At 38.6% G+C, this 19983-nt stretch overlaps 1 protein-coding gene across 2 annotated transcripts in view; it reads right to left on the bottom strand.

Moving 5' to 3' along the window:
- SMC1B (structural maintenance of chromosomes 1B) overlaps window positions 1–19983 on the bottom strand; it is a 62657-nt gene that overhangs the window by 7319 nt on the left and 35355 nt on the right. For both annotated transcript variants that reach the window (XM_089524907.1, XM_089524906.1), the window contains exons 13-22: window positions 17509–17655; window positions 14162–14299; window positions 13405–13521; window positions 11156–11262; window positions 7751–7892; window positions 5972–6117; window positions 4710–4863; window positions 4130–4228; window positions 2910–3066; window positions 92–246 (exon numbers count right to left, since the gene is read on the bottom strand). In XM_089524907.1, the coding sequence (XP_089381033.1) occupies window positions 92–246; window positions 2910–3066; window positions 4130–4228; window positions 4710–4863; window positions 5972–6117; window positions 7751–7892; window positions 11156–11262; window positions 13405–13521; window positions 14162–14299; window positions 17509–17655 (1362 nt within the window). The remainder of the gene's footprint in view (window positions 1–91; window positions 247–2909; window positions 3067–4129; window positions 4229–4709; window positions 4864–5971; window positions 6118–7750; window positions 7893–11155; window positions 11263–13404; window positions 13522–14161; window positions 14300–17508; window positions 17656–19983) is intronic.

The following is a 19983-nucleotide window of genomic DNA, read 5'->3' as shown; positions in this document are numbered from 1 at the left end:
ATGCTGTACATAAATACACAGTGGAAACAGATATACTGAGAACTTTTGATATTTATGAATTCTAAAGAAGTATCTTAAAAAAATTACACACCTGAGCACTATTGTTTCTGCAGAGTTTCTTGTAGGTCTGATCAATAGCTACAGACACATGCTCAAAACACTGGCTGAACAGCTCGTACCTCCTTTTTTTCACTTTCTCAAATTCTTGCCTACATAATCTGGCTTCCCTTCTACGAGCTTCAAATGCTACAAAAGGATTATTCAGCTGGATTTAATACAACACTAAATTGTTACATACTTGAACTAATGTTATAATGTCATACCTTAAATCAGCCTGAAAACACCAAAATTGTATGTATTTGTCAAAATGACCCATTACAACAGAAGTGCATACACTTAAGCAGCATATACTTTGCCTCTATAACAAAGACAAGTTCCTCCTACAATGTCACAAGGTTTGGACAGAACTTTACATGCTGTAATGAAACACTAGTTTTAGCTTATGTACAGGAATGGTGGGAATGCCACTTACATTTGCAATTTACCAAAATTCACAAAATCCCAATATGGAAGAGAGGAAAACTGTTAAGATTTACCCATCCTTACAAGGACATCGATATAGGGCTTGTTGTTGTTTGTTGTTGTGTGCCTTCAAGTCATTTCCAACTTATGGCAACCCTGAGGCAACCCTATCATGGAGTTTTCTTGGAAAGATTTGTTCAGAGGAAGGGTGCCATTGCTTTCCCCTGAGGCTGAGAGCAAGGTCACCCAATGGGTTAAACCGGGAAAAGAAACTGCTTGTTATTTTTATGGAGGAAAAGTAAGAAAACCAGCTGGCAATACTTTGACTTGTCTCCCAGGGATTCCTGCTTCTTCCAAGATAACAGAAAAATACTTACAAATATCCATCCATCCTTTGCATTTGTCTTTATATAGCAGTATTACACCTATTCCCTTTACTGTGTATTAATCTAAGTCTAATGTGACAAGTGAAGTGGAAAAGCTTCTCCCAAGGCACTCAACAAGAAAATGTAAAGAATAAATCACCAGAAGATGATACCCCAACTTAACTGTTTCAAACCACACTAAAAGAATCAATTCTAGGCTTAACTAAAACATGCCAACAAATATGGAAAATAAAACAGTGATCTACAGATGGGAAACGATCTCTATACATCCCCACCCACAAAAAAGGAGACACAAAAGACTGCAGCAATTACAGAACAGCCATAACTCGCCACACAAGCAAAATTCTGCTCAAACTCCTGCAATACACAGTCCAATCATAAATGGAGAGAGAGTTGCCAGATGTCCAACTGGGATTCAGGAAAGGAGGAAGCACTTGCAAACATACTATGGATAATGAAAAGAGCCAAAGAATTCCAGAAAAAAATCAGCATGTGATTTATAGACTATAGCAAGGCCTTTGACTGCATAAATCATGGAACGCTTTGGAATGCTCTGAAAGAAACGGGATTGCTACTACATCTGATAGTCCTGAAGAGGAATCTGTACTTAGAAGAAGAGGCTACTGTAAAAACAGAATATGGAGAAACAGAATGGTTCCCAGCTGGTAAAGGGGTCAGGCAAGGCTGCATTTTATCACCCTATCTGTTCAACTTGTATATAAAAATATCATACATAGGGGAGGTTTAGACATGGAAAGGGGAGGAGTGAAGATAGGGAGAAAGGAACATCAACAATTAAGATATGCAGAGAACACCATACTACTAGCAGAAAGCATCACAAATTTGCAAAAATTAAAGAAAGTCAAAGAATAAAGAACAAAGGCAAGCCTAATGTTAAACTTAAAGAAAACAAAAATAATGACCCTGGAGGATTTACATAAATCCAACTTATATAACGAGGAAATTGAAACAGTAAGATTTCCCATACCTTGGATCAAATATTGATCAGAACAGAGACAGCTTTTAAGAAATCAGATTAGGAATGGGGAGGGTAGCTATGAAAGAACTATAAAGAGTAAAGATATATAACTGAACTCTAACGTTAGAATTGTCCACCGTATTCCCCACTACCATGTACATCTGATGAAGTAGACTGAAGTCTACGAAAGCTTATGCTACAAGATCTCTCTACCATATACATATCTGAGAGCTGGACAGTGAAGAAAGCAGACAGGGAAAAAAAATTAACTCATTCGAAATGTGGTGCAGGAGAAGAGTGCCGAGATACTGTGTAACAAACAGTCGGGTCCTAGGACAAACCAAGCCTGAACTCTCCCTGGAAGTCAAGATGACTAAATTGAGGCTATCATATTTTGGCCACATCATGAGAAGGCATGGCTCATTAGAAAAGATGCCAGGGAAGCTAGAGGGAAGTAGAAAGAGAGGAAGACCACATGCCAGATGAAAAGACTCAATTAGGGAGACCTTGTGCCTGAGCCTGCAGGACCTGAGCAGAGAGGTAGAGGATGGGAGGCTTGGAGAAGTCTAATTCACAGGGTGGCCGTGAGCAGAGGTTGACTTTAAGGCAGCTAACAACAACAATGCGACAAGTAAAAAAGGAAGGATTCCTTTGCAATCAATGCAACTGAAGCATGGAATGGCTACACAGTGAAGTAGCCAGTTGCATGTTCCAAAATCTGCACAAATGATGATTCACTATGCCACTATCAGCAATTTTTCTGAAGCATTTGCAGTACCATAATACTGCACTGATATTTTGGAATCTGGGTGCATGATAGAGTGTTCACACAGCTACAAGTTCAAGTTTTATGAGTTTTTTTAAAAAATAATCACACACATACGAATAAAAGGGCACACTGAAACTATTTGCTGACTTCCAAAAACCTAGATTTGACAGGAAAGATCATATGAACTGTTGGCAGCAAAGTAATATCTACATCTTACAAACTTACTACTATGAATAATAAAGGCTAGTATTACCGTCAACTGATTCTTGAAATCTGTCGCTAACAATATGTAATCTCTCTAGTGCTTTCATATTTGGTGCAGCTGTTTTTAATAAAACATCTTCTTTAGATGCTATTTCCTGCTGAAGTTGTTCTAGTTGAGTCTCAATCTCTTTGTTCGACTCCAAGTCCTAGTTGTAAAACAAAGTAAAGAAACATAACAACATTGGAGAAATGTTTCTGGGACATTAAAGACCACCTGAAACCCAAACATGAAGGTAAGAAGAGGTAGGGATTAGGTAAAGTGCATACTAGATCACCATATAACATATTGATTTGTCCCTGTCCTGTTGCATGTGTATATGTACTCAGCTTTGGTTTATCAATTCAGATTTATAGCTTTTGTACAAACTTAGCAGAATTAATATAGTATGCCATATTAGTAACACAAAATTAATGTAGAACTTTCTCAGCCAACATCTGGAAAAGAAGCACTAACTACAACTGCTGCTGTGCTATAAAATATGGACTGCATAACCCGTACACTGTATTTGCACGCACAAATCCTCTGTATGTCAGCTTCACTGGACATGCACTGCAACATGCTTTTCATGAAGGAAGCAAAACTGCTTTGTCATTAGGCTTCATATTTTGTGGGTATCTGAAAAGCAGGGCACTGGAGTTTATCACACTGGGGAAAAAGACGGGAGCATCCCGCGATACTCTTGTCTTTTTCCCCAGTGCGATAAATTCCATCCTTAGCTTCATTTACTATCCATTTTTCACACTGGAATTGCAAATTAATTACTTGTTTTAAATTTTTCAATACCCATGCTAGGGCATCCCAGTCAGACTTGTGACATGCTAGATACTCACCATAGTCTACATGCTGCAATCCTGGTGAATACACTATCCTCCCTGAAGCTGTTACTGGAAGCTCTCAGTGACATCACTGAAAGATTTCCTTACATAGCAAGATGGTTCTGGGAGAAACTCCACTGGATGGCATGGGATGAAATAGTTAACACCCTTCATGCTTATTAACTGCAACAAATGGTAAAGAACATCTAAGTACGGGTGTTTGTGTAGCAGAAAAATCAAGAAAACAATTTCTGCTGCAACAATACACCTGGAAAGGTGGCAGATGTTAACCTACAATCATATCATCAGGTCAAATTTTCTGAAAAATTAAGCCAAGGAAAAAATGCTTAGGAAAGTAATATTATAAATAGAGAGTGCAATAGATGTTCTTACCTTTAACTCGTCTGCAAGGTTGCTATAGTCTATCCGAATTAAGTGCTCTCTTTCATAGATATCAGCTGTCCTTTCACTACTTTCAGTATCGGGTCCTAACTGTAACAAACAGTCCAATTTAAATATATGAAATACAGTAATAAGCAAAATTAACAGAATGTATTACTTTATTTTTGATTTTTTTCCTCTTCTTTCCCAATCTCATTCTTCTATTTATGTTCAATTTCTTTCTTATTTTTCCTTTTTGCCATAAAAACTATCACAGTCTTATTTGAGTACCTTTCTGCTGTCTCTTCCCTTCTGAGGAACAGGACTCTTAAGTATATACATTTCTCAATTTGAAAACAAGACCAATGGAGGAAGGAGGAAGGTAGGAGAAGCCACCTACTGGGCTTACATTTAATCTGTGATAATTTTTGTCAGTGGGTGCTCTCAGTATTTAATTGTAGCAGTGGTTCTTCTAAAAATGTGTTAGGATGAAACTTTTGTTTGATCAGCTATAAGAAGGGGCTTATATATTTATGCACAAACTCAATCACTGCCATCAGTATGTACTATACCACAAAGCATGCTCATATACCTCAATTTCACTAATGTCATCAAAAGATCCCAAAATAAGGTTTATCCTTAAGTCTTGAACCTTGCATTCAAGAAGCCTATTATGCCTTTCCATTTTTTTCTGTTCCAGCGAGGTCTCAATTGCTACAGCTTCCTTTTGTAGAGTTGCCAACTCTCTGTCAGCAAAACAAACAAACAACAAAAATACAAAGCTTAACACCGATATTTCAATTACCAAAGCAGAAAAAATATGACAATTTTACCATTTATTCTCATTCAGGTTTAATCCTTAGGTTGACAACCCCTTTCCCTTATGAGACAGACGTAAGGTCAAAGTAATTTGAAATGTGCTTTTAGTACAAATTATTTACAGGCAGCTCAATTAATTCTAGAACTTAAGCACTTTCCTTTAGTATTTATTACAGTACTCACTACACAAGCCTGGAACAGACTATGTGAGAACACAAGGTGAGAACAAAAAGGACATTCAGTATAATGGCATTTACTATGTCAAACTGTTCATACAAGTGATTGTAATGTGAGTGATTTCACATTTTTGCAGCTTTTGCATCAAGGTATTCACCAGCTCAGCTCATAAGCAGAAAGGCAGTGGGGATGATGACCATCTTTAACTAGTCTCTGCTTGAAGGCTGCTGCTACAATGGTGGGCTTTCTGTTCTACTGGGGTTGAACAGGATCTCAGCTCATGTATTGGAATTAATATATTTTTATTTAAATAAACATGAAGAAGTCCTTGGTACGAGAAGAGTGTTTATTTGGTAACATATTGTAACAAAGCAAAATCTCCTGTTTTATACCCGGAGCCCCATTGAAAACAATGGGGTGCGTGCATGCAGTGCAGCGTACATATGCTTTTCTCTCTTCCATGTCAATAGTAGAACTTGCAAAGTGAAGAGTTTAAATACCAGATGCAGGCACTGCTGACACACATGGAGTCATACATATATCTGCTTCTGACACGTAACATCCAAACCTTCCCATTACTCTGTACTAGACCTCCAGAAGTGCCATTACAGTGACTCAAGAGGTCGAACCTTATGACAAGCTCCTGTGCATGCAGACATTTTCTACTGTAACTGACTTTCGATCCTGACCTTCGCTATCACTTGTATAGCACTGTGAAACTTAATTAACAAATATGAAGTGTTCAATTTAAATGCTTCTGTAATAAAGAAAACATTTCCTCCAACTTGTGAAGAGTTTCAAGTACTTGTATTTCAGTTTTTCAAATCAGTTAAGTATTCTAAGTGTAGCATCAATTACCTATTTAGAGTTAGTAATATCTTCCTTGATTCCTCAACTTGACTCTGTGCTGCTGCAACTTCATTTTTATTATCATTCTGTCTGTTCCTAAGTTGCTGGAGTTCTGCCATAATTTCATCTACCATTTGTAGACAATTCTGCTCATCCTACGTAAAATAAAAGTGATTTTTTAAATTAAAAATGTGCAGTTTAGAAACAGAACAGCCTCATAACAAGATTAAGCAGTCAAGGATTTCAGATACCTTTTAGTAGTAACATTTCTGAAGTGATTTTGACAGCTGTCTATTTTACTTCATTCACGCTAACAGTTATTCTTTTGCTAGCTCTAGGTCCTATACACAAATTTCTGTTCAGCAAATATTGAACCATAATTTCCAGAAATACCTCTCATGTACTGGAACTGACAGTTATTATGACGAGCTGATGAATTCCTAATATTAGCAGTGGGTAGAGAAATACAATTTCTGGAAAAATTTGAAACCATAGGGCAAAATGTTATGTCCACATTCCCCCACACCCCCTAGGACTTTTGAAAAAAATAAAAATATATGCATTATTTAATTTCATATCAAACCCAAGCTTATTTTTCTGCTTTGTAACATAAGCTGCTTCATTCAAAGCTCTGCTAGCATGTGAAATTACACTGTTATTTTTATGAAAATACAAAAATTTGTACAAGCAAAACTGGGACTATATCCCATACTAAAGAGGAAACTGCAAACTGCTGCATCCTACACTGCCTGAGCATGTGTATCTTAGGTATTTCCTTTCTGAAATGTAGGGGAACAAATAAAACAAAAACCAATAAATTTTGCAACAGACAAAATAAAATGCATTATGTTAACAGAAAGAGTCACAATCATAATATTAGATATAAAGTTTTACTCAGGCATGTTACAGACCGCCCAGAAGGGGCAGTCTGCCACCGCCTTCATTTGCAGCGCGGAGGAGCCCCAGCATCCAAACCGTGAGGCTCCTCCGCGCTGCAAATAAGAAGCGCGCTTCTCTTTGCAGTGCAGGTATCACGCCGCGAGGTGCCAATGGCACACTCATCATATACGGTGTGCAATGTGCGGACGCACTGCATCCGCTACGTAAACATGGCAGCCCCCATGTGGAACGGGCGCTGCCATTTTATATGGACTCGGTTCGTATTAGGGTTAGGGGCGTCTGGAAGTGATGCCCCTTTCCAATCCTAATACGGACCCAGTCCGTACTTTATGCCCGTTTGTAACGGGCCCAAGTTATTAAAAGAGCAAACCCATCAATATTGTATGATATATCACAAGCAATGAAAGTCCCCAGTATGCTCATTTCATGTTGGCAGTGCCCATTGGACAGAGGAAAGCATCTTAGATTTGAATTTTAGTCAATGTATTGAAATACACAATTTAAAACAGTATGCACAATAAAGGCAGCATGCATCAAGAAGGAAAGAAACAGAAATAATTCAATTCATAAAGTAACAGAAGCTTTAACCTCTGAAAATTTTATCTAGTCAACTAGAATAACAAAAAGAAGGAAAATCATACAGTGGAAAGATAGCAGTTGTGTAGACTTACAATAATCTTGAATCACTGTTCCCAATTACTACTAGCAGTTCAGAAACAACTATTTGCCAGGGGCCACCTGAGTGGTGGGGAAAACACTGGCAGGGCTTTGAGGGCCACATGTAGCCCGTGAGCAACCCACACATGGTTTAAAGGAAAAAGTAGGAATGTATCTTCCAGCAGGTTCAGCCTGTATTCTATTTCACAAAATTTTAACAATGATGATTACCTTTTTCAGGTGAATGATATCAGCTTCATCTTTGCGAATACTCTCCTCTAGCACTCTGTTCTTCTTCATCTCCTTTTCTAAGAGGCTGCAAATATATTCAAGCTGAATATTCAGTCGTGTTTTCTGGTTTTCAAATTCAAATCTAGACAAACATAAGACAGCAAAAGATATTAAAAAATGAAAAATAATTATGTCTCCAATATACGAGTAAGTATAACAGGGTGGTTAATTAAAAATGTTTTTTTCTCCTAAGAAACATTTTTGAAATTTGAAGACAATCAGAAAATGAACATTTCTCAAATCTGAAGACTAGCTCTAAAACGATCACACCACAAGGCACTGTGAACACCAGGTGTGATCAAGAAGAAAGTACACTTTTATTGTTTCCCAAATTATATAAAATATTTACTGTAAACATCAAGACATCTAACATTTAAAATGGAGTTCAAAATGCAGTTATGCAAGCAACAGAGCTTTCAAATGTCTTTGTTTTGAGCAAATAGCAAAGTCTGTGAATTTATCCGATGCTGCTTCATAAAGCTAGGTGAATCCTCAGAAGAACCTTCAAATAAAGACTGCAGACAGAGAACCTGCTGAAGGAGCAGAGCTAATACCTGGTTACAGAATCAAAGTAAATGCATTATTACAGGAATTCTATTCAAAGATAGAAAATGTACGTGAGGTTCTAATCTAATCTATCCGAGAGAGATTTTTTTAAATTCCTGAGACTATCAATTTATATCACAGAGGGGTCAGAACAGAGAGACAAGAGGCAAGGATAATTTAAGGCACTCCAGCTATCTACTGCCCTCTTTAGAGGCATTTTTGACTTAACAGTGCTGTGTGGTAGCATTTCTAACTGCTTTTCATTACACAGGAGAGCAACTCTCCAAAAATAAATGAAAAAGTACATACTAGGACACACAAAGGCCATGCACCACCATGCTGAATGAGCTCTATCCCTTTGCACATTCTGTAGTCACAATGGCAAACCAGTTGCCTACGGGAGACCCATAAGGTCATGAGTGACATAGTTCCCCACCCCCAGCCTTGCTGCCCAGCAACTACTACTGAGATAATAGCCCACTGAATGACCTTGGGCATGTCACATGCTCTCAGCCTCAGGGGAATCATAGTTGGAAGAGACTACAAGGGCCAACAAGACCAACCCCCTGACATGCAGGAAATCACAATCAAGGCATCCATGATAGATGGTCATCCAACCTCTGTTTAAAGACCTCCAAAGAAGGAGACTGAACCACACTCTGAGATAGTGTGTTCCACTGTCAAACAGCTCTTACTATCAGAAAGTTCCTCCTAATATTGAGCTGGAATATATTTTTCTGCAGCTTGCATCCACTGTTCCGTATTCTAGTCTCTGGAGCAGCAGAAAACAAGCTTGCTCCATGCTTAATGTGACACCCCTTCAAATACTTAAACAAGGTTATCATATCACCCCTTAACCATCTCTTCTCCAGGCTAAACATACCCAGCTCCCTCTTTCCTCATAAGGCATGGTTCCCAGACCCTTCACCATTTTGGTCACCCTTCTTTGGACATGCTCTCTTTGTCAACATCTTTTCTGAATTGTGGTGTCCCTGCATAGGTTATAATTGCTCACTTAGGAGATATTCTCTCCCACCTCCAATTTCATGAGCTGTTAAATGAGCCAGCATGGTGTAGTCGTTTGAGGACACTGGAAGACCAGGGATCAAAACCCTGCTCAGCCATGGAAACTCAGTTTCTCAGCCTCAGAAAGGCAATAAACAATGATCCCTGGATACAGTTTGGAAGAAGCCTTCGAGTGGTCTCTAGAAGGTTCTAAATGCTTTTTGTTACTTTTGCAAGGCTTAATGACCTGGTTCTTTCATTTCGCATGTGCATATTGTTGGTTTTGGAGTAAACGTTTGCCAACATGTTGACCTCCTTTCTGTTTTTATTGTATAGGAACATATCCCTATTGTATCCATGTTATTTCTGCCTCTGGTACCAAGGTTTCTGTTAAATGCCCAGGAACACATCCACTTTCTTAAATGAGGTATACGTCTACTAAGGCCCTGAAACTGTGAACAGCTTTTAAGAACAAAACCACTGAGGCCTTGGTCCCAATGTCTGCCACCATCAGCACCTATCATGTTCATCCCATAAAGGAGATCAAGATTAACTTAGGAGTAGGAGGCAGCATCTACATCTCAGTGGCAGTGCTAAATAGATTCCCTTACAATAGTTTTGGCTATTAGTGCACTGATAACTAGCCTGAATCAAGTATGGCAACAACTATAAAAACATTCTGCTTGATGGTAGCAAAAAAGGTCAGGAGATTTAAAGACAATGGAGATTACTGCATTCAGTTTAAATTTATCCCTGATGGGATAAAGTCACGTTTAATTTTAAAAGCAGGTGTTATCGCCCTCAGATGCGGCCGGGTGAGCGCAACCTGTCTGCAGCCCAGATCCCAGCCATGCTTAACCTATAGCTTTTCAAAAACAGGAGCTTGTCACTTTTGAAAAGCTTCTGCATAAGCACAGCTGGGATCTGGGCTGCAGACAGGTTGTACTTGCCCAGCCACAGCTATGTATGATAACACCCGCTTTTAAAATTAAATGTGACTTGGTATAAGTCCCTATAAATTGAAAACGATAACCTCCAGTCTCTAGACTTTGAGAAGGACTTTAAAAAACTGGCGGCGAAGCAGTGTGAGTAATCTCAGGACAATTCCTCTTGTCTGCTCCCATTTTACTATAGAAACTGGTCTGAAAACCTGAAAGTACTGCTCAATTTGTTGAAATAGCTGATCTTTCCATATACAGGCTTTTCAAATAAACAAAAATAAGCTGATCTTTTTAAATGATGTGGAGGGGGGTGGGATGGATTTCAGCATCACTGGAAAAAAATTAGCCCTGCACTAGCCAAACATTTGACTCCTTGAGGCTTGGGAGACACTAAAGCAATTGGAACAATCTTATCTTTAGCCATTTGTGGAAATGCTAGAGCAATAGCATTTAAAGTGGTGGTCTATGGGCCAATGCCAGTCTCCAAGCCACCTGTTGCCAGGCTTTAGAGTTTCCAAGAAAGAAAAAAAATGTAGCAATGGTCACAAATATGGTACTGGCCCCTGGAAAATGGAGGAGGGGGAGAGGGAATTGCCAGTGTTCCCACACGAAGAAGCACTGAGCTAAAGGTTTCTCCTCTGGAAGGTACTGCCCCTGATAGTTAGAAACTTTAATGCACTGAACAGCCTTAAAAACATCAGCACATCATGCATTCCCACTCTTTTCCTGTTGCTCCCATGTACTCGCCTATGAACATTCAATCCTCTGTCCTCTCACATTAGATTACATGAAACCAAACAGATACCACCAACAAGTTATCAGTTACCGATGCTTCTGAGTTCTGGACAGTTACCTCTTCTTGTCTATTTCTTCCTGCAGTTGTATGTGCTCTTTTTCATATACACGAATATTCTCTACACCAATCTCTTCACAGAATTCACGGAAAATATTGTCTTCCACCTGTTGCAATATGTACCACAGACACAAAAGGAAGAGTTAAATATGATTTCTAAAAGGATTTCTGCCTCAGTATAATGTTGGAAAGATTTTAAGAATTAAGATGTATCAATGATTTTATTCCTACACCAATGATACCTCATTTTAGTGATGTTGTCTGGATACACAGGGACAGGTTGCTTGCCTGTAACTGTAGTTCTTCGAGTGGTCATTTGCAAATTCACATGAATGGGTTATTCTGCGCCTGTGCAGTAAAGCTCAGAAACTTCTAGAATCACTAGGCAAAATTTAGTTTGCAACTTTTTGGCAGTAGCTCCACCTATCCAGATATAAGTCGCCTATGGGTCCTGCGCCTCTCCAGTTCCTTTTGTCCACTGTGTGAGCAGTTTCAGTGGATTTTACCTCTACAGGCGGCACAATATTTAAATGAAGTCGAGTGGGAGGCCATGGTCGACAATCCAATCCATTAAAGAAGAAGAGTTGGTCAAGAGATTCAAGGTCAATCCGATTTGTGCCAGTCACCAAGCGAGATAGCTAATAGAGTAGTCAATGTTCCAAGTCAAATCCAGTAATCAATACTCAATAACAATCCAGGTTGTTTGGAGAACAGCGATTCCACAAACAGTTCCCTCAAGCTACTCACGCGGCAGATGAAAGGAACTGGAAAGGTGCAGGACCGATATGGGGCTTATATCGGGATGGGCAGAGCTATCAGCAAAAAGTTACAAACTAGGTTTTGCCTAGAAGATTCTAGAAGTTTCCAAGCTTTACTGCACAGGCACAGAATAACCCACTTGTGTGATTCACAGAGACATGGAGAAGCTAGTTCTTGCTAACTTCTTTTACAGAATAACTGGATCAAGACCTGGAAACTCATGTGAGAATTCTAACTAAATCTCAGTATCGTGTCTAATATTTTCCATATCCACAGGCAACTGTTACATAGATTTGTAATTGGTTATCTGGCTGAACACAAAGGGTTCCATTTCATTCTGGAGAGAAATGACCAGTGGGTCCCACAGGGATCTGTCCTGGGCCCACTGCTATTCAACATCTTTATCAATGACTTGGATGACAGAATTGGGGGCATACTTATCAAATTTGCAGATGACACCAATTTAGGAGGAGTAGCTAATACCCCAGTAGACAGGATCAAAATTCAAAATGACCTGAATAGACTAGAAAGCTGGGTCAAAGCTAACAAAATGAATTTCAGCACAGAAAAATGTAATGTATCACACTTAGGGCAGAAAAATGAAATGCACAGATATAGGATGGGGGACACCTGGCTTAAGGAGACTACATGTGAAAGGGATCTAGGAGTCCAAGTAGACCACAAGTTGACCATGTTGACAAGTTGACAAGTTGAGCATAGCAGTGCTATGCGGCAGCTAACAAGACCAATGTGATTTTAGGTAGCATCAATAAAAGTATAGTGTCTAGATCAAGAGAAGTAATAGTGCCATTCTATTCTGCTTTGGTCAGGCCCCACCTGGAATACTGTGTCCAGTTCTGGGCACCACAATTTAAAAAGGATGTGGAGAAACTGGAACATGTCCAAAGGAAGACGACTAAAATGGTGAAAGTTCTGGAAACCAAACCTATGAGGAACAACTTAGGGAGCTAGGGATGTTTTGCCTGGAGAAGAGAAGGGTAAGATGTGATATGATATCCCTGTTTAAGTATTTGAAGGGATGGCATATTGAGGAGGGAGCAAGTTTGTTTTCTGCTGCTCCAGAGAACAGGACCCAGAACAATGGATGCAAGCTCCAGAAAAAGAGATTCCACCTCAACATTAGGAGGAGCTTCCTGACAGTAAGGGCTGTTCAACAGTGGAACACACTCCCTTGGAGTGTAGTGGAATCTCCTTCTTTGGAGGTCTTTAAACAGAGGCTGGATGGCCATCTGTTGGGCATGCTTTGATTGAGATTTCTTGCGTGGCAGATTGGTCTCTTCCAACTCTATGATTCTATGATTTAAAACAATTCAATTGCTAATTGTGTGACTATTATTACATTACATCTAGTTTGGCTTTTAACCATCATATAAGTATGTTGTCAAACAAAAAGCTTCACAGATAACCACACCTAAAACACATGGTCACAACCCAGTTATTATTATGCTGTTATGGGTAAAAAAGTTTACCTCATTAATTTTCTTCTGGAGCTCATCGATTTTGGCAGTTCTTTGTAACACTCCTTCATTCAGCATGGAACACTGTGATTGAATATTTACTACTTCACTTTCCAGCTTAGATTTTTCCTAAATACAAGTACACATTAGCAGTTTTTAAGCTATCTGATATAGAATGGTGGTCTTATCTTATTGTTTAATTTACTTATATATTGAGAATATCTTATTCTGAAACCAGCCAGTTACTCTGTAATTAATAGGTGCAATGGTATTTCAGAATATACAATAACATCCCCCATAATATTATAGTTTACTGGATCAGTTAAATGTACTACAGTGGACCCTTGTTATACGCTGGGGTTTGGTTCCAAGATCTCCCGTGTATAACAAAATCCGTGTATGCTCAAGTCCCATTACATATAATGAAATAGCAAAATCGTGTCCCTTATAAAAAATGGAAAATCAAGGTAAATTTATACTTTTTGGGAACATTTTCAAACCGTGTATGCTTAAATCCGTGTATAAAAAATCCGTGTATAAGAAGGGCCAGCTGTAATACTGTTTGGAGCGACAAGAATAAAACTGAGGTTTTGAATGAAACCCTCACCTCCTCAAATAACGACATATGTAACATTTTCTTTGAATAAAAACTATGTTCTGAATAGGTGAAGATAAATGGGATGGCTGTTATCTATTTAGTAATCTACTTAGCCACAAGTTAGACAAACCACAAAACAAGAGAAATAATCATTTGCATGTCTGATACTACCTTACTGAAATTAGCAAGTTGTTTTTTTCTAAGAACGTCTAATTCATTTTGTGAATATTTGTATCGTGTTTGAATTCCTTGGCATTGAGCCTGCAGATACTTTAAATCAGTTTCCTTCCTTTTAATTTTCAGTAAGTCCTAAAGAAAGGGAGTTGCATAATATATAAATTTTAATTAAAACATTGATTTAAACTTGCAGATACTGTACAATGTTTGGTATATTTATACCAGTATAAAATCATATATACAAGGTAAACATAACTGGTTTTTTTTCTTACAGCAGGGGTATGCAAAATGTAGCTTTCCAGGGGTTATTGGACAGTAACCCCCTGTATTCTGCTCCTTTGGTTATGTAGGCTAGACCATATAGGTTGTAGTTCAAAAATACTGGAAGGGCCACATTTTGCTCACCACCTGTCTAAAGTATATATGTACTACAAACGTGTTATCAGTTTTAAACTAGTTTCATTTTTACACACAGGGACTGCAGTTTGAAGAGGGTACTGAAAATTTTCTACTAGAGATCCCTTGATCCCCACCCCCATTCCCTACTTTCCAAAATTTTCTAAAAGGAAGCAATTTTGTCAGTAGATGAACTAAGCTTTAAACAGAAGACTGAAATTTTCTGGATAGATAATTCCCAAATCAAGATTTTTTATAAAAAATACATTACTAATATCAGCATATCAGCTGCCACACTAAGGAAGTGGTTTTTGGAGGGAAACAGATCATTCTTTGCTGTAATGTTCTATTTCATTTGGTTCCTCCAGCAAAACGAGGAATTCAAAAATGTTGCCATTAAATAAAATTAGAAATTATACAGAGCAAAATAAAAATAATGTTTATTTATAATAATAATAAAATAAAATGTTTATTTCTGGCCCTTACAGACAGGCCTTTGCTCTGCCCCCAGTACGTACTAGGGGTTGGCCGAGGACGCAGCGTCCAATCAGGCCTCACCCACAGTATGTACTGGGGGCGTAAAAATGGTGGCACCCTATATACATGGGCGCCGCCATTTAGGCGTGATGGACGCTTAGCGTCCGCATGTCACATCATGGTTGTGATGCCGCAAGTGCGCCATTGGTGCCTTGTGGCGTCACAACTGCGCCGCAAGAAGTACCCACTTTTTGCAGGTTCTTTTTGATGCGTGGGGGAGCCACGCGGTTTGTCCGCTACGGCTCCCTCGCACAGCAAACATGGGTGCTGGCAGAGCGCCCTTTTTGGGTGCTCTGTAAAGCACCTATATTTGTAACACTCATTTCACAGAAGAGCGGAACATCAGACATATACACATATCATTAAAAACTGATGATAAAACACAACACTATAAAATGCTAAAACGCTATACTAATATACTAGAAACAAATAATAAAATAAATAAATAAACAATAAAATCCTTATCAGCTGCTACCCATCTCAGCCACCTTAGGCGCACTCAGCAACTTAATCCAGTGAATTGAAGACAAAGGTATTCAGCCCTTTATGAAAGTAGGTAAGCTCCTCTTCTAGTCAGAGGTGCAAAGAAGCACTGTTCCATAAATGCAGAACTACATCCTGAAAGGCTCACAGCCTTTAGAGTCAGACAGTTTGGTGCAACCGCCAATAATCATTTGTCTGTAGATGTTAAATTCCTAAATGGTATATATATCATGGTAGTTGAGCTGCCAGATAATGGGGAAGGTTAAAGTGCCAGGACCAAAAATTTACACACATCACTTTTAAATGCACCACTTTTGAAAAAAAAAATACATGCATCATGGTTTTTTAGAGAGAGAAAAAAGAAAGAGAGAGACCAATTAAATTTGAACACCTTTTGTCAACATGTTAGGAAGCAGAATACATCAGTCTAACCATTCTGAAAGAAACCGGTTGATGGACAACTACAAAAATGAAACAGGAAAGGGCATGATGCCTCAGAGATGGAGGTAGAGGACTGGAGAGGGAAGCCTGGAAAGCCAAAACCGACTTCTGGCTGAGGATCCCGATTTTATGCATTGTTGCATTCACTAGATCAAATTAACTACATCCCAGTTAAAAAAAACTGGCACGGAAGAATTCAGATCAATGTAACTGAGATTTAATGGAAAAAATTATATTAAAAAGTTTAGATTAAGAGTTTAAGGCCTCAAGCAGATGGGCCAAAAGGACCGTGCTGGCGCCATTGGCAATGAGACTGTGGCGACTGCATTTCTCAATTTAGACAGTGGTGGCCACAGCCCTAAACCAGACTACTGGAAGAGCAGATTATATCCACTCCTTTTTGGCCCAGTTCTTTAGCCTCAGTGCAGCCTCTGCTTATGTTCAGGGTGTATCATGTAAATGCCAAAGCCCCAATGCGGTGTGAAGCCATGACATTTTGCTTGTGTGATGCAGGTCTTTGTAGACATTACCATTTTAAACATGACAGTACTGGAGGAAACCTCAATCAGAAGCAGAGGACAAGAAAGTGGATATTAATCTTTTACCTTCCAGATTATTTCCTCTTGCTCAAGTTACTTTTGCCACTAGAACCAGGAATAAACTTCTGGCCTTGAGAAATTCCCAAACATTTCTGTTTTGAATTATTTAAATCATTAGATTATTTTGACTATTACCCAAATTATGTTTTTGCATGATTGTTCATGCCCCACAACTATTACTATAGGATTCAGAAGTGCTGCTTGCTTTGCAAAATGCCTGGAATACATACGCATTACCCATCAGCTTGTCATCATAGAATCATATAATTGTAGAGTTGGAAGAGACCACAAGGGCCATCCAATCCAACCTCCTGCCATGCAAGAACTCTCAGGCAGAAGATTCTCAGTAATTTGCCCCACTTGACAAAGATAGGATATTGCCAGAAATTTCAGTGTAACAATCTATACCCAAAGAGACTTCACAACACTTGTAATAACAGTAATAACCACCAACAGCAACAACATTTATACAGTGTACTTTCTGAGTGGTTAGTGTTTCCTATCTTTACTGATGTGATCTTGCCAAGAATCTTACACAGCAGATCCCCACATCATAGATGGGAAATACAGAGAACAATGACTTGCCTCCCCCCACTAAAAAACAACAACAACCTAGTAGTGCATTCACAACTGAGATGAGAGTTCAATACAGTCTCATCAGTATACTTTACTAGTTCTCCGTATATCGAGCAACTATCCTGCCTCCTTTCTGACTGATACTAAGATTATTGTTCCTTATGTCACATTTCACAACCAAGTTTTACTCCTGGATTTAAGCATCTCAGGTATATTATATTTTGACACACATCAAAATTTGAATTGTTCTTCACAGAATTATAATAAATATATTAATATTAGGTGTAATTTCCTTTTCATTAGCTTTACCTTTAATTCATTCATCAGTTTCTCTCTCTGGTCTTTAAGTTCATTCACCTCTTTTTCATCCCAGTATCTGGCTTTCTTTTTCAAAGAACTCGAGCCTCCAGAGATTATTCCAGATTTCAAAAATAAAGTTCCATCAAGAGCCACTGTCTGAAAATTTAAGACATTTTCTTTTTTTCTAAAATTGTTTATATAAGGGACAATTAGCCCACCTACATTATCTAGACTGAGGAGAAAACAAGTAGGCAAATGCAATTACTGTATATACACAACTATAAGTTGACCTCATGTATAAATCCAGAACATGTTTTGGGGCCACTTATGGATTTTGATATGACCCAAGGATAAGATGAGGGTAGAGCTCAGGGTAATGTAACAAATGATGTAATGAACCAACCAAAGTAAATGACGACAATGAAAATACACATTTCTGGCAGGCATAACTGTCCTTGCCTTAAAGTTTGGATGGGTGAGGAGGAAACTACAGTAAATGGTGGATGTGTAGGTGAGGTGACTAGGCACAGTCAGGGCTAAGAAACTGCAGAAATGTCAAAAAGGATGAAAAAACAAAACTAAGAAAATGGCAACTACTGGGTGAAACAGACAGGTAGTTAGGAGCAGCCTCTGGCTGCTCCAGCTGTGATCAGCCCAGGACCATGGTGACCACACAATCCACTCTCAAAGTGGGCTGACACTGCGGTCCCAAAAGAGATGCTGGCAGGAGTGATCTTTTGCTGCTTCTTTCCCGGGAGACTTCATGCTACTTTTGGCAGCCTTGGAGCAGCTTCCGGCCACTTTGGGTTGTATGTCATCTGCACGCTATGTCCCCAGAGTAGCCGGAAGCTACTTCTTTTGGCCTGTCTGTTTTGGGCCTACGCTAACAGTGATTATAGCCTTTAACTTCAATGTGATAACTCTGCTTGATTTTAATCCAGAAAAACTGGCAAACATAGATAAATGTATGGTTCAGATCCTTCAAAGCCCAATTCCTTCCTATACTCCTAATTTATGTAATTTCTATGATACTTTTCTCCTAGGAAAGGACCCGAGGTGTCTCACAAATAAAATAGTTTAAAAACTTTATGATAAAATTTTTAAATCAATTTAAAATATTCTAGCTAAAAACAGTATAAAATTACATAAAACATGCAAATTTGAGGGCAAATGCCAAAGAGCTGACACCACTTCCATTTCCCACTCAGGATTTCAAAAAGGTCAGAAATGATGCTGTGGCAGAAAGAGGGGTTCGTGCTTCTTTTAGGTGTTCCTAGGATAGAATAAGCTTTTGCCACTCTACTCAGAGGAGATGGTTTCTTTTATGATAAGAGGTAAAGAACAGTACAATGGACCTTTGTTATACGCTGGGGTTTGGCTCGAAGATCCCCCATGTATAACAAAATCTGTGTATGCTCAAGTCCCATTAAATATAATGACATAGCAAAATGGTGTCCCTTATAAAAATGGAAAATCAAGGTTTAATATTTGAAATTTATACTTTTTAAAAACATTTCCAAACAGTGTATGCTTGAATCCGTGTATAAAAAAATCGGTGTATAAGAAGGGCCAACTGTACTTATACTGGCCCATGGATAAGTCAACCCAGGATTTTGGGGTCAATTTTTTGACTAAAATTTCTAGACTTATAAAAGAGTATATACAGTATTTATCCACAAATAAAAATCTATATTAAGTTGAGTTTTGCCAACCTATGCCCACCCCCCTTGAAACACAAAATAAAGAACTTACAAGCAGGACAGAAAGTAGCACAGTAAGTAAATATGTTGACAGTATCCATAACAATCAAACTATATGTCAGAAAGCTTCTCAGTTCTTCAAAACATTTCATTAAGTTAAGTGGAACAAAGAAAAGTGAATGAAACAAAAATGTCCAAACATTTGGAGAGATGTTATAGGCATGAAGTCTGTGATTTAGATAAAGTTTCAAAATGGATATCTGCAGAATGCATTAGGCATTAGAAGATGTAGTAGGTATAAGAGGATACATAATACACGTCACTGTTACACATCTTCATTTACATAAGCCAGAATACTTCATATGACAGGACTAATGTATGTTAATAAAACTCAATATATTTTCATCAGAAACCATCTGCTACAAAAAGATTAGAGTTTTCAGCATTACAACCTAAGTGTTGATCATAATCTTCAGGTAAATGTTATCTGCCTTCCCTCAACTGTAGAACTTTAAAATACAGATGGAAGATTACTTGGCCCAGTCCTGCCTTGAATGAAAAACTGATATCATGGATAACTTTCTATGGGGTGAAACAGATGGGCAGGAAAAAGCATCTTGAAGCTGCCTTTTCTGAAGCCACATTGAAACCCCACCAACCGCACCACCAGATCCCAAGGCAGCGGGAGTGCTCATGTCATGACCACATGATATGGCTTCAAGCCAGGAAGAAATGGAAAAAAGCTGCTTCTTTTTGAAACGGCTTTTCTCTCCCTAAGGTGCCT

This window comes from Sceloporus occidentalis, unplaced genomic scaffold, assembly GCF_023333645.1.
Source record: "Sceloporus occidentalis isolate IW3139 unplaced genomic scaffold, rSceOcc1.0.p SCAF_5, whole genome shotgun sequence".
In the NCBI taxonomy this organism is placed as follows: Eukaryota; Metazoa; Chordata; class Lepidosauria; order Squamata; family Phrynosomatidae; genus Sceloporus; species Sceloporus occidentalis.
Note: the sequence above shows the minus strand (reverse complement) of the source record. Positions and strands in the feature narration are given on the sequence as shown.